The 15,588-nt window shown below is 46.0% G+C and overlaps 3 protein-coding genes across 3 annotated transcripts in view; 1 reads left to right on the top strand and 2 right to left on the bottom strand.

Annotated features, from left to right (window-relative positions):
- Positions 1 to 274, bottom strand: part of T265_07094 (hypothetical protein) — a gene marked incomplete at both ends in the record, with an annotated part of 5,153 nt that extends 4,879 nt beyond the window's left edge. The window contains one exon of the mRNA XM_009172532.1: positions 68 to 274. Within this exon, the coding sequence (XP_009170796.1) occupies positions 68 to 274 (207 nt within the window). The remainder of the gene's footprint in view (positions 1 to 67) is intronic.
- A 734-nt stretch (positions 275 to 1,008) lies between these two features.
- Positions 1,009 to 15,588, top strand: part of T265_14208 (hypothetical protein) — a gene marked incomplete at both ends in the record, with an annotated part of 43,553 nt that continues 28,973 nt past the window's right edge. The window contains 8 exons of the mRNA XM_009172536.1: positions 1,009 to 1,113; positions 1,153 to 1,284; positions 1,319 to 1,645; positions 6,195 to 6,329; positions 8,750 to 8,950; positions 10,356 to 10,487; positions 10,845 to 11,105; positions 11,195 to 11,300. Of these exons, the coding sequence (XP_009170800.1) occupies positions 1,009 to 1,113; positions 1,153 to 1,284; positions 1,319 to 1,645; positions 6,195 to 6,329; positions 8,750 to 8,950; positions 10,356 to 10,487; positions 10,845 to 11,105; positions 11,195 to 11,300 (1,399 nt within the window). The remainder of the gene's footprint in view (positions 1,114 to 1,152; positions 1,285 to 1,318; positions 1,646 to 6,194; positions 6,330 to 8,749; positions 8,951 to 10,355; positions 10,488 to 10,844; positions 11,106 to 11,194; positions 11,301 to 15,588) is intronic.
- Positions 4,135 to 12,626, bottom strand: T265_14209 (hypothetical protein; the record flags this gene model as incomplete). Its single annotated transcript, XM_009172537.1, is given in 6 exon segments — positions 4,135 to 4,335; positions 5,077 to 5,267; positions 5,303 to 5,492; positions 5,501 to 5,584; positions 12,345 to 12,438; positions 12,514 to 12,626. Coding segments are annotated over 6 exon segments (873 nt in total).

Raw genomic sequence — 15,588 nt, 5'->3', positions numbered from 1 at the left:
GAAGGGAGGCGTCAGCAGTAGCCTGTTTTCGCTTATCTGCCCTGCTGTATGCAGCAAGTAAGGCGACCCGGCTGATGGCACCACGCGACGGCCGATGTGGCATGAGTTTATTTGTGTATGTGCAATTCATGGTTTTAGGTGGGCTGGGATACTGCCAGGGCGCCCACACGTAGACAGGAGGACGATTAGGGTCCTCAACCAAAGCCTTTGGCTCAAAACCTAACCGCACGGTAAGGTCCAGTCTCTTCGTGACAGGCAGATGCACCACATCCATACATGATACCATACATGGGACTCAAGCGGGTTTCCCAGTTGTTCCATACCAGCTGAGTACTGATTCGGACGCGCGAATAACCTGGGTATGAAGACAAGTGTGTCGCCGCTTCCGATTTGGTTTTATTTTCCAAGTCGTACGGCAGTGTACGACACCTATCAGCTTGGTTGATTTTTGTGTAGGTATTGGTGATGGCTTCCTGCTTATAGGGCTTCAATCCATGAAATCTACTCCTCTCTTCTATCCACAGAATTTGTCGTGAACTCTCGTCTTCGGTGAATCCAATGGTGCTTCCATAATGCGTCCCTCTCTGTTAGTATGGCTACCACCCATTTGTGGCTCTGTCACAAAGTACTGGGATCCACATTTGTACATGTGATCTTTGGATCCAACACGACCATACAACCACAGGCGTAGTAGCCTGTGTACACAAGTCTCACAGCCTGACGTATCACACCACTAGCTCTAGCCGATTCACGCAGGACATAGGACGAAGTTCTTCGAAAAGAGGGCCGTTGTAATCTTGGGTAGGGCCTCGTATACTGGGCTTAGGTTCATGTGTTTCCCCTCTTTTCATCCCACAGAATTCATGAACTGCTGCTTTTAGGGAAAACTATCCCACGGCGCCTCTACACTTTGCATACTGTAGTGTAATGTTCGCTATACCTCCCCGTACACGAGTGTTTTGGAGAGGACCGGTATGTTTCAATAATAAACTGCCATACTTTTGTTAGCTCTGTCGTCGTTATATTCGCCCCATCAATCCGGAATGGTCAGACCTTGCTAAAAAGCAACTGAAGGGCAAAGACCCAGAAGTTCTTGTACACGAGAACTATGAGGTGAGGTTTACCAGCCACTAATGCATTATTACGTGTTAGGGGATAAGTTACAAACCTGTCTACACATCAGAAGATACAGAAGGCTTGCGTATTGAACTTCCAGGAAAGTTTCCTTTCACTCGTGGACCCTACCCTACCATGTATACACAGAAGCCTTGGACAATTAGACAGGTAAGTTGCTATAATTAAGCTCTTGAACCATTAGTATGCTGGATTTTCCACAGTCGAAGAGAGCAACAAATTCTACCGCGATAACATCAAGGCTGGAGTCCAAGGGTTGAGTGTTGCGTTCGATCTCGCCACTCACCGCGGTACGTCTAAATTTTCTAATCTAGTCACTTCTTTAGGGTATGATTCAGATAACCCACGAGTTCATGGCGATGTCGGTATGGCTGGCGTTGCAATCGATAGTGTAAACGATATGGCTCGTCTGTTTGATCAAATTCCTTTGAAAAATATCAGCACTTCAATGACTATGAATGGAGCCGTGCTACCAATTTTGGCAATGTTTATTGTGGCTGCCGAAGAACAGGTGGGTCTTATTAGCATTCCTTTTTTATTCATCCATACTGTGTTGGAAGCCCATAGGACTCGTCAACTGAAATTCCACTCGCGACCGCTACTTCTTCCTGTTTGTCAAAATTGTTGGTTCGCACTTCGAACTCTGGCCGCAGCTACCTATCTCTCGTTCAGCTTTAACCATCGCGGCGTCTAGTTGTAATGCCACCCAAAGAAATCACGATGGCTCGATACTGCCGGGTTGTCCAAGCCTAGACAGGAGCAGTCGAGGTACATCACTACTACGTTTAAAAGACGGTGGTGACGAGTGATCTGAGGCTGATACTTTGTGTCGATTAAGGTTCGTCACTTCTTTTCTAACCTCTGATTCTCGTGATGGGGATCCAGTTCTACAGCCTAAGGATGGAGGGTGAATGCACTTGGTGTTTCGGAGATTCCTGGAGGCTAATTGAACTGGGCCTTAAATTACTCAGCCCATCGCTCTAGGCGTCTCCGTAGGTTGTATGTTGGTTCACATACAGTATCGATGGCATTTTCCGCCCGGTACCTGTGATATGTTGGTTCACATACAGTATCGATGGCAGTATCGATGGCATATCGATGACTGACGATAAGTTGACTGGGGGATGCGCGGTCATATTTGACGCACCAACAAATCTGCTGTACATCATTACATCATGAGCAACCAGTGTCCTCTTCGACCGCAAGTTCATATGTGATCCTTCTGTATCCTGCAGATCGGCTTTCGGAAACCAATTGCGCCATATCAGTTGCCAGACTAGTTGTCCCCACTTTTTGTGACCCTGAAACACGAATAAAGTCTGGACGAGTGCATTTTCAGAATTCGCATAAGCGCTCCAAATGGAGTGACCCACACCTTTTGTAAGGGATGTCGATACGATTAATTCGTGTCGATGGCTGATGCGTTGCTGGAGGTCATGATGTAGCCAGACGATTTTCGTTATTCCAGAAGTTAGCACTGCATGAAGTCACTCTGCGGTTAGCACACACCCGATCTAAAGCTGCCAGCTTGCGTTGTTGTTCGGGCTTGAGTGCGGCAATGATTCCGTGGGCTACGCTGGCTGGAACTTCGTTCCAAAAGGTGCAACTATGCCAAGAAGGCCAAAAGGGGGCAACCGGACCAAGAGCAGTGAGACCCCGTACTACGAGTAATCGTACTACGAGGCGATCTGGAGGTGAAGTCGTACTATCTGCGACAGGATTGTGAAGGCAGTAAGGTGTTTCCCATCAGGCGACCAACATGTCCATATTTGTGGAAGCAGCGATGCTGGCTTTCCCCGAGAGAGGACGGGTTTGAAAAGGTTGGCCCCAAAAACCGCACACTCCGATCGCCCAACGGTTGACCGTGATCGCCGGCGCGTTATCCAATGCGGTCGAAATACTTTTAAAAACAAAGAGCCCGGTGCTGCTGAAAAGGCACCTTCTGCGCGTAGCCGCATCAGAAATGCGACAGTACTAACTTATTCCCTGTGCCCTTGGGTTAGGCCAACCCTCTGCAGCCGAGCAGGTCAGACTGTTGAGTCATCGGCTCCGGGTATGGTCCCCAAAGAAAACCCTAATGTCCGCTGCCTTGTGAGTCAGACTTGAGTCAAAGGCTCAAGGCGGGGTATTTCAAACAAGCCCCCTTCCTCGGCCTGGGAAACCGGGAAGTATCATTTGCCAGTTCGGTGTCCACCGATGTCCCTTCCCAACCCCTTTCCACCACATAAACAAACGTCACTGGGCCATTTGACTGTGATTTATTTTGCCCAAGGGTCTTATGCTCCTCGCTGCCTACAAAGATTAAACAAAATAACACCCTTCTAAATCCACAAGATTCTTTCCATGTAGGAGCTTTTAACATCCGTACTCTGTGTCAAACTGGCAAACAGACAATGCTTGCTGAGACCTTATACTCCCTTAAAATTGATGTATGCTGTGTCTCCGATACACGCATTCAAGACCCGAGCGTGGTTATGCATCTCAAAACGCCAAAGATGAACTCAGCTCTTTCACATTTCTCCCTCCGTATGTCCGGTGACCCAGAAGCGATGACTCGTGGAATATATGGCGTGGGAATTGCACTCATCCCCAGAGCTGAACGTGCCTTGCTGGATTGGGTTCCAGTAAACAGTTGTCCTTGCGCCGTCCGGTTATCCAGTTCAATCAGGCTCAATGCTTGTCGGCATAAAAAGAGGTGCCTGTCTGTAGTGTCGGCTTATGCTCCGACGGACTGCAGTTCTGATGCTAAGAAGGATACTTTCTATCGAGAGCTATCCAGGCTCATTCGTCAAGCAAAAGCACGGACATTTTGATCCTTGCAGGCGATCTGAATGCTCAACTAGGTTTTCTGAGCTCCTTTGAATCACATTTGGGAAATCAATGCTCGCCGCACAGACAACGGAGTTCGACTCATTCAGTTGTGTGCTGATGTCGAACTGTTTCTGGCAAGTACGAACTTTCAACATAAACGTTCGCACCGCGTAACCTGGCGGCTGCCAACTACAAATCAACCGTGGACCCGGCACCGGTGGAGAGCCACAATTCAAGACTGCCGTTCCTTCTGGGGCAAACCACTTGATTCCGATCACACAGTGGTGCGTGCACGCCTGACAGTTCGCTTCCGTTCAGGCCCTCGCAAGTCGGCAAGAAGCATGTCGATCCACTATCTTCGAAGAACTGCCATAGCTCAACAGTATCTATCTGAGCTAGTCCAACAACTCACCACAGTAAAACAATACTGTGGTGGCAGTGAGCATGTTGATGAAGCGTGAAATGTGATAGAAGCTATGCTAGCGCCGTTCAATGCCGCTTCTGCAACACAGCCTGTAGAGATGTAATGTAAACTTTGATCGCCCTTCGGAAGGAGAAATAAGTTACGAAATACTCCTACTGAAACATGAGAAGGCACCAGCACCGGACGTTCTGTATTTAGCCCTCTTGACAGAAGGCGGAGTGCCATATGGAATGTAGAGAAGATGCCTGCGGAATGGGGCATGTCGACAGTCATCCCTATCTTCAAAAAGGGTATGCGGACGCTGTGTGGAAACCACCGTGGTATCAGTCTGTTAGCCGTGGCACCGAAGGTGCTCTCTGGACTGACTGAACACAAGTAAAGACAAATCCTTGAAAACCAAACTGGGTTCCGTCCTGCAAGAGGTTGCATCGATCATATTTCCACCCTCAGACAGATTTTGGAACAGCGACTCAGGGCACTCAGGGAATCGATTGGGACCTAAGTAAATATGATGGTGCAGTTAGATTGACGATTTTCTTAGAATTTTGAATTCTCGTTTCTGATACGTAGCACATATCAGTATTAAGCGAACAATTTGAGAGTAAAAGCGGCTTGATGTTTTCTTTGCTTCAAAGAGCGACATTAAAAGTTGCCAGATAGGCCGGATGTCGAGGCTAGAATATTAGTTTCGGTACGCCTGAGACTACCGCCGCCAGGTGACGGGCAGGTATTACGACCAAGACCGACACAAGATGAACGAAGTCGTCGATCCTAAGTGATTGGTTCGCACGAATGGTGTCATTAGTGGAATGAGGGGAGTGGAGGGGAAGGGAAAAGTGTGTGAAATAGAAAAACTGGGGACATTCGCAGGAGCCTGTTTTAGCTGACCCGTTGTGCTCTATGCAGAAAGTAGGACGAACCGGATGACGGAACCAATCGACGGCCGATTCGGCACAACAGCGTGTTTAGTTGTAGGAATCTTGGTTACTGGTGGTTGATCAGATAGCAGTTGATCTGTTCGCCGGGCTTGGCAATTGGCTTGCAAACGTTTCGTCTTCTCATTCGAGGGGACATCGTCAGTGCACAGTTGAATGGGTCCAATTCCATTGTGAAACCCATTCAACTACGCACTGACGATATCTCCTCGACTGGGGACGAAACGTTTGCAAGCCAGTTGCCAAGCTCGGCGAACAGATCAACTGCCATATGATGAACCTTTAGGAATCGTGGTTGTACGTGGACGAGGATACTACCAGGGTGCCCACATCTAGGCTGGTGGACCGGTGGTTCCTCAACCAAAGCGTTCAGATAGTTGGCCTGACCACTAGGTAGCAGTAAGTAGAGGTAAATTTTGGTGCGTTGTTTTTTTAAAGAACAACCCAACAAAAGTGCTCCACCCTACAACCTAGAGCACCAGGACTGCTGATGGGACCTCTAAACACTGACCATCCTGACCCGAGTGTCACACGGGCACCCGCCAACACACCTCAGTGTCACGGAGGCACACAAACTGTCGCACCACGATAAGATCCATCCCCGTTTCATTAATGGGTGCATCAGTCGAATTTGACTCTACCCCACCCCTAACAGAACAATCGCAAACTGTGAACGATTCTTTGCTGGTCCCACGAGCGTGCTATTTTCGGAGAAACCACTACTTTGTTTCGTCACTGACTACCCATAACCTATACGAGCAGTTAGAGAATAAGAGTATCCACCACATGTCTGTGACACTGGATCGTCATACCACTTTCTGTTGTCTCTAACCACGTTAATACTTTCTTTTTCTAACTACCGTCCATCATTCTAACTTGATCATTTACAGGGTGCCAAACAAGCCGAACTGGCCGGGACGATCCAGAACGATATTTTGAAGGAGTTTATGGTCCGAAACACATATATATTCCCGCCTGCTCCATCGATGCGAATAATCAGTGACATTTTCGCCTATACTGCAAAAGTGAGCTTGTTTACCTAGGATATTTTTATCGCTTAATCGACTTTTTAACACCGCATGTTTTACTTGCACTAGTAGACTAGTCCTCTCACCGGCGCAGTGGCGAAAGTCATCCTTATTGATAATGATTCCTCTCACCATCAACAACACTTGAGCGGATCATCGGTATATCTCTGATACAAAACCGGAGCAGTTTTTTTTCAAATGGCTGTTATGACTCAGCTAACCTACAGCAACAATTTGTGCTGCCTGTACTCTATGTTCAGTCTCATAACTTAGAAGGTGATGTATTGAAACTCACAAGTAGAGGAAAACCAAAAGCCTTGAGTATCTCTTCTCGGCGAGTTATTCTACTCTTGCGGTCTGGTTCATTGAGGACAAGGGGACGCTGACCCAAATCACTGACGCCAAACCAATCCACTTGCGTGTTTATAGGTGAGATAGGAGCCTCCGGATCACCATTAATTGCATGGCTGAGCCACAGCCATCTGGACCGTCATTATGTCTCATCCAGGAGACAGCAGTTGTCAGCGCTACCAAAATGACTGACTAGGGCTTTGATGCTTCGTTGCGAAACTATGGACTAACTGCGGGTTGTTTCCGCCCGACGCTGGCCGGGTTAAGGGGAAATTCGCTATTTTCTCAAAAGACCATTTAGCGTACCTCTAACCATATGCATGCAATGCTTCATGACAGGTGGCTATTTTCTCAAAAGACCATTTAGCGTACCTCTAACCATATGCATGCAATGCTTCAGTGACAGGTGGAGAATGTTCGAGCGTTCGCATGCATCGTTCCTATATCTGTTCCTTGGAGTAGGATAGGCCGTAGTGCATTCACTGAGAGACACACCGACATTGTTTCGGTTCCACAGATGCTGGTAGTTATCGGGCGCTGTTCCAGTTCAGTTGATTCAGGAAATGATTTCGTCTTTTTTATGAGGACTTTGTTGGTACGATGTCAGACGTCCAGGATTATCTTAAGCTTGCTGTGTATAGTGATATTTCTGACGAGAACACTTGGAAATGAGGTTTTTGGCCTCTTATTGGGGTCTAATCTTTTCATGAGTTCCTACTAAGCAACGTTTAAGAGCTTGAGACAGCTTAGTGATTAGGGCGCGAATTTACTGATCAGAAGATCCGTGGTTCTAACTCGACTTCTACATCTCGACAGCTTCTTTTCGGACCTGGACTCCCCGGTAGTATCTCAACCCTCGTGCATCCTTTGGATAAGGTGGCAGCTATGCACTGAAAGGTTGTCAAGGCTGAATAAATTATCTTTTACTACTAAGCAGTGCGGAACACCCTCGTCGATCCTTTTGAGGAACTGGTGTATTAGCAAAGACGAATACATGACAATTTGTTTTTAACGTAGAGAAGCGGGGGATCCTTTTGATCCATTTTGATCTAATTGGCAACACCTCGAGATCATTTTTCTTGCAGTCGCTCTTTTCAGCACCTGATTGTTTCGGCGTATACGTCAGTCGTTCCAACACGATGTTAGCCGTGAGTTTTTAAATAGAGTATTAGCTTTTTTAGCCATTGGTTACTACGAGGTCCTCACATCTGATGCCATCTGTATATCCTACTACTTCCTGCAAAAGTGCATCAAGAAGCCATTTTTCTGGCTGTGGTATTATTTGTAGGCGTTATTACGGAGACGCGATCTCCATGGTCAAGGTTTGTGGTTTCATCCTACCTGTCGGACATGTTTCGGATATACTGACCTATAGCTGCATCTAATTGAGCCGAAATCGTCCTTAGGGACTAGAACTGCTTCTTGGGTTTCACGCTTCACAATATGTTCACAATCCCGGCCGTTCCACAAGCTTAGGATCATCCACTTTGAAGTGAGAGCACCTGAAAATGCCAAAATCTCGCGCCACAAACGTTCTGTTAGCGTACTGTTTGCTCACATAAATGCGTAAACCTTCAAAAGTGCCATTTTTTTTGTTTCCCTTTTAAAGTTACCTCGGACATAGAGTGTATGCATGGAATTGTTAGCGTACTGTTTGCTCACATAAATGCGTAAACCTTCAAAAGTGCCACTTTTTTGTTTCCCTTTTAAAGTTACCTCGGACATAGTAGAGTGTATTGCATGGAATTCCAATGCATTTCTGACTGACGTACTGCTTCTGATTTTTTTGTTTCCTACTTCCTGGGAATGATGAGCGCGTACTACACCCCAAGTAACAGTACAGTGACTGAATATTAACCGTAATCATCTGTTGGCACCTGTATCACGGCTACGTGTGACCAACTCTGCAGCCGTTCAGGCCCTCGTGGATGACTTGTCGTTGTTGCCAACACTTGGCTCTTGACATTTGTCTTTTATTGTCAACTCATTTTTTTATATTGACTGCCATCTTCTTAATTGTATTTAAGACTTTTCGTGCATATATAACCGCTTGATTCTTGTTGTAGAACATGCCCAAATTTAACTCTATTTCTATCTCCGGCTACCACATGCAAGAAGCTGGAGCGAATGCGGTTCTTGAGATGGCCTATACCATTGCTGACGGGATCGACTACTGTCGCCTGGGAGTGGAACATGCTGGACTAAATATTGACGCGTTTGCCCCACGTTTATCCTTCTTTTGGGGGGTTGGCATGAACTTCTACATGGTAAGGATATGCAGCACTCTACGTTCTACAGCTTGCTACAATGTCCTATGACGATATTTACTTGGACAGGTTTAAATTCATGTCCCCCGAAACATTTCTCGACACAGTTCTGATAATGCAGTGTCCCTCAGTTCGATAACCTCTGTCATCACTAAGGAGTACATATGTAAACGCATATAAATGCAAGCTCGCTTGTCAGCCACAAAGCCCTGGCTCCCCGGCCAAACCCAACCCTAACTTAATGATTATTCGTGTCCACGTAATCTGGAAGAGCCCTTAGGATGAATTCGAATAATTTACCGGAAATATGATAGACTTTTATCACCGTAAGACATGGCTAACAGGAAGGGTATCTAGCATCCCTTGAAGCATTTGGCCTGTTGGATGCATTCGACTTTTGTCACATGTCATCGCTCGGTTGTTAGTGATTTTCAGGGAAAACTGATTCTCGTTCTATCAGTCCGCACTATGTTCCAGCTTCCTTACAGTCAACACTGTTTAATGACAGGGCAGCGTGAAACTTACCGAAAACTGTCCACAGTTTACACCTTATATTCTATGGTATTGGGCAGATTTCGGCCCGGTGAGGTTATCTTCCTCTGGTAGATTTGGGGTGGCTTCCCAAGTCTGTGTGAGTCCAAACGTACACCCCGAAAACGGCTCATTTCGTTTAGATCGCCTGACGTTAATCACGATGGCTCGTTAAACAAAGTAACTTAGACAATGTCATCTGAACAAATCGGGGTGTTTGGGGGCGCCACTTTGAAAAGTTCTGCTTTGGAAATTGCACTCTGAAGCGCGCCATGTTATTATTGCCAAAACCACAGACATCCCTCTTAGCAATCATGCCCGTAGTTTTGATTTTTTGTGGCAAGTAGACGTATGATATATTTTCCAACCTGAGCACCCCCGGCTTTTTTGTCTCAGAAGAACCTCGCTTCTAGTCCGACCAACCTTCTTGATACTTCTGAATCTGAGACTGGGGTTTCTGTCCGGAAACAGCCTTTTTGGGGCGCTCTATGTTTCCCTGTTGCCTGCACTGCATGCTGTAGGCAAGACCCGAGTAAAGTGCATATGAAGCCATAATTGTAAATATTCTATCCTGTCATAGCCATCTTTGCTTCGTTTATCTTAGAGTGGCAATCATACACTCATTATCTCTTTTCTCGCGAGCTGCGTTGTGTGAGCCCATTTAGCATGCACTGTATTATGTTATCAGTTCACCCTTACTAGTCCTACTGCAGCGAATTTCTTGATGTGAAAATTTGGCGTCCTTTGAAGTCCACTTTCAAGGTTCGTTTGGTATTTTTTGTGGCTCGATCGCATTATTCACCTACCAGAAGAACTTATCTTTCGCCTTTCGGCTACACAACCTTGCTGATTCCTCGCACATCTCTGTTTAAAGGAAATTGCCAAAATGCGTGCTGCTCGCCGGCTTTGGGCCAAGTTAATCAAAGAGAAATTTGCTGCCAAGTCGCAGAAGTCTCTGTTGCTGCGTGCTCACAGTCAAACCTCCGGATGGTCTCTCACGGAGCAGGTAATCCTTGTCTATAGATTTCTCCTTGGGATAGGCTGAATTGCTGGAAAACTTAGCACACTTTCAGAATCATCGCCTGTTATCACCTTAACGAATGAATATTATTGTAAGGGTTCAAGGGTACCAAACTATCGGCTGTGAAGTTGTCTCTTTTATTCGTGAAAGCGAATTTTCGGTGGTTCGAGTGTATACCCATGGCCAACTGAGCTAGGAAGAGCCCTACAGAGCTGCAGCTTTTAGCCACGTTTTCCAAACATGTCTTCATAGACTGTAGATCGTCTGGTGATGATACATTCTTTAAGAAAAATCGAAAGCTTAACCACAATGGCAGTTCGCCATCTTATTTCACCCATTTAGGACCCATACAATAACATCATTCGCACCACTATTGAGGCTATGGCCGCCGTGTTTGGGGGCACGCAGTCGTTACACACCAACTCCTTTGATGAGGCTCTTGGTTTACCCACCAAGTTCTCCGCTCGAATCGCTCGGAATACACAGATCATCTTGCAAGAAGAGACTGCGATCACCAAAGTCGCTGATCCATGGGCTGGATCGTTCATGATGGAGTCCCTTACTGATGAAATTGAAGAGGCCGCATTGAAAGAAATAACAGAAGTGAGCACCAAGATGTGAACATGAATAGACTAAAGCTTAAAATTTGATGTGTTAAGGTCACCATTAACCTCATCTTTTTTTCGAAACAGATCGAATCTATGGGTGGAATGGCCAAAGCAATTGAAGCTGGGATTCCGAAGCTACGAATCGAAGAATGTGCTGCCAAGCGGCAAGCTGCTATTGATAGCGGTCAAGGTGAGCTTCAGGTGTTCTCAGTGTGATTTTCTTTCGTTACCGAAATTCAAAAGATTAGAGCTACTCTAACATAAGATATGGTTCAACGTTTTGTTTTTTTTTCGTTGTGAAATTGGGTTTTTCTTGATGTGAATACTTTTTGACAAAACGAATACCATGATCTGCAGATTTTTAGTTCGCCATACTACTCATGAAATATGTGCCCGGCCTGCTTTCGCTTAGCGTATTTTCTGTTAAACTTCCAGCCAAACATGACTATCTGTGTTGTAAATACGATTCGAATTTTCCGAACAGATCTGCAAGGCGCTAGCTTAGTTTTTCATCTCATCCCTTCCAAAGACACCCTCTCGGTGTCCAGTTATCCTGAAGCAATATCTCTCTTATTTATGACCTGGGACTACACCCACCCCCGGGGCTGAACGCGTTTGGATCCTCTGCATTCCAATGGATAGACATTTCCCGACCTCTGTTGGAAGGAGTCAGTGTTCATTTGCTTTCCCAGCGTACCCTTCAACAAACTGGAGTCCGGAGATCACAAAGAAGCTTTCCTGTATAATCTGAGCTTGCGAAACTCATTAGTTTCGTCGTGATCTAAGAGTACTGTAGAAACACGGGTTGGTAGCTGATCCAGAGGTGACACTTGCCGTGTGAACAACTGGTATTTCCTGCTCTGTTTGTGCGCTTAGCATCGTTTGTTTCAGCTGGACATTAGGCTCGAGCCGATTGGTACAATCGCTTGTTTTCCCTTGAAACTCTATAGATCAGCAAAAGATATGGTCCTGTATCACTCCCAGTGAACTGCTTTGAGCGAACACTAATGGTCTGAGCTGACTACAAACTCCAGTACAAATTGGCGTTATTGCTACCAACGGCCTTTTTTCCTTCTTGCTGATATATTTTCAGCTTATTTGGTGTCACACTTTGCAACTGCTACGCCGATTGTGTGAAGTAGTTGAGCGTGTTTTTGACTAATGCGGTTCACTCTGACATTTTTGTGCCTGATAACACATTTGAATTCCCGGGTGCGTTGCAGAAATAGAATACAGTTATTCTCTTAGCCGTATCACCCTTCCGGTGCCTAGCTTTTATGCCACCCGAAGGAAGCACGAGGGCTGGGATACTGTCACGTTGCCCAAGCCTAGACAGAGGAAGTCGAGTGGTAGAGGTCGGGTTCGAACCACGGACCTTCCAGTCTGTAAGTCCGCGCTCTCACCACTTGAGCCATCTCGCTATTGCTTCCGCGGTGTTGAGGAAATTGAAGTGGCCATCATCATCGACAATAATACACTTGTAATACACACTGATTCTTAAGTTCCATGCAACCATGAAGGAACAAGACTAGTAAACACAAGACAAGTCATGGGACAACTACGCTCATTTCACAAGTGACTCATCTGAATCTCAGCTGAATCTATCGTTTATGATCTTCAACTGGTTATGCTGCACCAGGCCGCCTCATTTTTCAGTTGGTACATTATTCGAGATATCGCAATACATTCTCCGGGTGTAACACACTACTCATGGGGTTACTGAAACCCTTCCAAAAGTTCACGACAAGTTTCACCGTTCTCAGGGTTCAACACGTACATGCAGTTCCACCGTATATTCCACTTGAACCAGAATCGCACGAAATTTGACAGATATACTCGTTTGCATACCAATTCAGTTTTCACGGGAGACTCACCTGAATCCCAGCGGAATCCCTCGTTTATGTTCTTCAACTGAATTCTTTGAACCAGGCCGCCTCCTGTTTCACTTGGCACGATATTTAAAGTGTCGCTATGAACTGTTTAGACGTAACACACAAACTAGTGCGAAGAAATTCCGTGTCATCAAGTAAAACGTTCAAGAATAAGGTGCCGACTCCTTTGAGCAGCATTTAACTGAACTTATCAGGGCATCGTGTTGAATTTAGGCACCTTCAGCGGGATTGATCCAGTTTCTATTGTGAACCCCATCCGACGTGAACTTAGCACACAACGACAAGCAAAACTCGGATGGGTAGTCCGAGTAGAAAATGGCAGCATGCGCGCCACTGTGAGCGATTGTTCAAGGTTTCCCGCAAGATTTCTAGCCATGTGCAAGCAGATTACGTGGGCCCGGAACAAAGCCCAGAACAAAGCAGATGAGCAGCTGCAGACATGAACGGTAGCCTCTGGTATTTCACTTTCTTGGGTGCCTGGCTTATTGACTGGTATCCATATAGGATTACTTGGTAATTGGAGCAGAAAAGGAGTTAAGAGATAACAATCAAGAAAGATGGGTGTCAGACTTCACATTTTTCGCGCTTATCCGTCCTACTGTATGCGGCAATTAAAGTGACTCGGTTGATATCACTACGCTACGGTCGATGTGGCATGAAGGTATTTCTATCTGTACGGTTCATGGTTGTATGTGGGCTGGACCACCAACATCATACCAAAGCCTACGCAGGCGGACGATTGGGGTTCTCAACAAAAGCTTTTGGCTCAAAATCCCTATCGAAACGAAGCGTTTGTTGACATAAGACTGCTTGAGTGGTCCAACTTCCAAGGAACAAATTGCCGCACTTGTTCCACTCACCAACCTGGAGGGCCGCCCTATTTATTGACTAACCTGTTAGAAGAGGTCCTATGGATGCTGAATGCGCACCCCCCAGTATGGCTCAGGGGGGTACGCAAACCATCTCACCACGATTAAATCCGGTTGTTTACTTTACATTGCAGTTTCCGAAGCGCCTTCAGCGACTGCTTGGTCACCGAATTTTCGGCAGCCATCATGTGTCCTTCTATCTTTGTATTTTCAAATGTACGAAACCAGCCACCGTTGATTTTTATGGGTTCTGCACGCTGATAACGTGTTCTATCAATTTCCCTTTGTCATACCTGTCACTTAGTGTGAATGCCATAGGCATACCAAACAGCGATCATGGTTACAATGTCTCGACCATGTGGCCGACCTTAAATAGAAGGGTGCAGTTAGTTTGCCGGTCTAGAAAATGCAGCACGGCCGACCAGATTTGCCGTTGTGCTTTTAGTACACCACAATTTCAAAACCCACGCCTGGTGTGTCAATATATCCACAAGTAAAGTACATGTTCAAATAGTGCCTCTAACCCCGTCTTGAGACCTTACCCCATCTCCGCCTGCATATTAGTGTTTGGCAACCAGTGTGCATTTTCTGACGAAGAGCATACAACACAACTTTGTCATTTAAGTGGACAGGTTCAACAAGCGCGTCAGTAAGTATCTCCGAATAAAAAGGAATTCTATTTCCGCCTAGCTCCATTGGATCGAATCAACTCAGCCCCGATAGCCGGCAAGTTGCACCCGAAACTGGGTTATTTTATTTGCAACGCCCTGTGTCCTGCTTGAGGTGCCCTAACTGAATTTGGTGGGTTTGCGTTAAACCCTACTCTTGAGTGTGAAACCTGCCGCTGCAAGCCTGTTTCTTTCTGGTGAGTCACATTCACTCACATGACGCAAAAAATATTTTGCTGTATTTGTCGACTCCCGAACGGTGGACCTGTTTCCTCTCTTTCCTCTTTGTTAAACGGTCACTTTAAACATATATCTCAATCCGACTGCGTTGCTTAAGTGTGAAATAGCCCCAATGAAATTCCTCCATCAGATTACTCCTTAAACCGTTTTCTTGTCAATCTTTCCCACTCACTCTCTCCCGAAGCCTACGTTTCCTTTCCGTCGTATATCCTGGTGGCACTCTTCTGTACGCGTCAATTTCTTATTGCTGTCTTTCGGAGCATACCTTAGCTTTCGCTGATATACGACTGTCATTTCACGCGGCAACAGCCATATGAGCGCTGATTCCCCGGACCTGATGATGATGTGCCACCTGAAATGAATGACAGCGCGTTCAGTATCACCAATCTGTGAGAAGTAGTACTGAATATCTCAAAGCAATAGCGAAAACTAACATAGCACCGGGCGCAAGCCCGTACCCGATGAGCTACCGGATACAGCCTTCTTTGGTCGACTTGTTGAGAAAGCATTGACACTGGAAACCAGCTGTTTTTTATTATCATTTATTTTTGAAGAGCATGGTCGCAAACATAAAAAGTGATTGCAAGCGATGAATGCGAAAGGGTAACAGGAGAATATGGGAGAAAAGAGAGAAACGTCTCATTCGAGATCATGCCAAGGGCAGTGCCAGTCTGTTGAGGTGAATCCCAAAGTATGTAAAGATTTTGGTATGGGAACACGCGTCTAAGGACCAACAACCAAAGAAAGGACAAACAATGGTGAATGCTCTTCAAGGCGCAGTGTGCGCTAGCACAGTCAAGACTCGCACA

The sequence above is a fragment of the Opisthorchis viverrini genome (assembly GCF_000715545.1).
Source record: "Opisthorchis viverrini unplaced genomic scaffold opera_v5_156, whole genome shotgun sequence".
In the NCBI taxonomy this organism is placed as follows: domain Eukaryota; kingdom Metazoa; phylum Platyhelminthes; class Trematoda; order Opisthorchiida; family Opisthorchiidae; genus Opisthorchis; species Opisthorchis viverrini.
The sequence above is the reverse complement of the archived record's forward strand: the minus strand, read 5'-3'. Positions and strand labels throughout refer to the sequence as shown.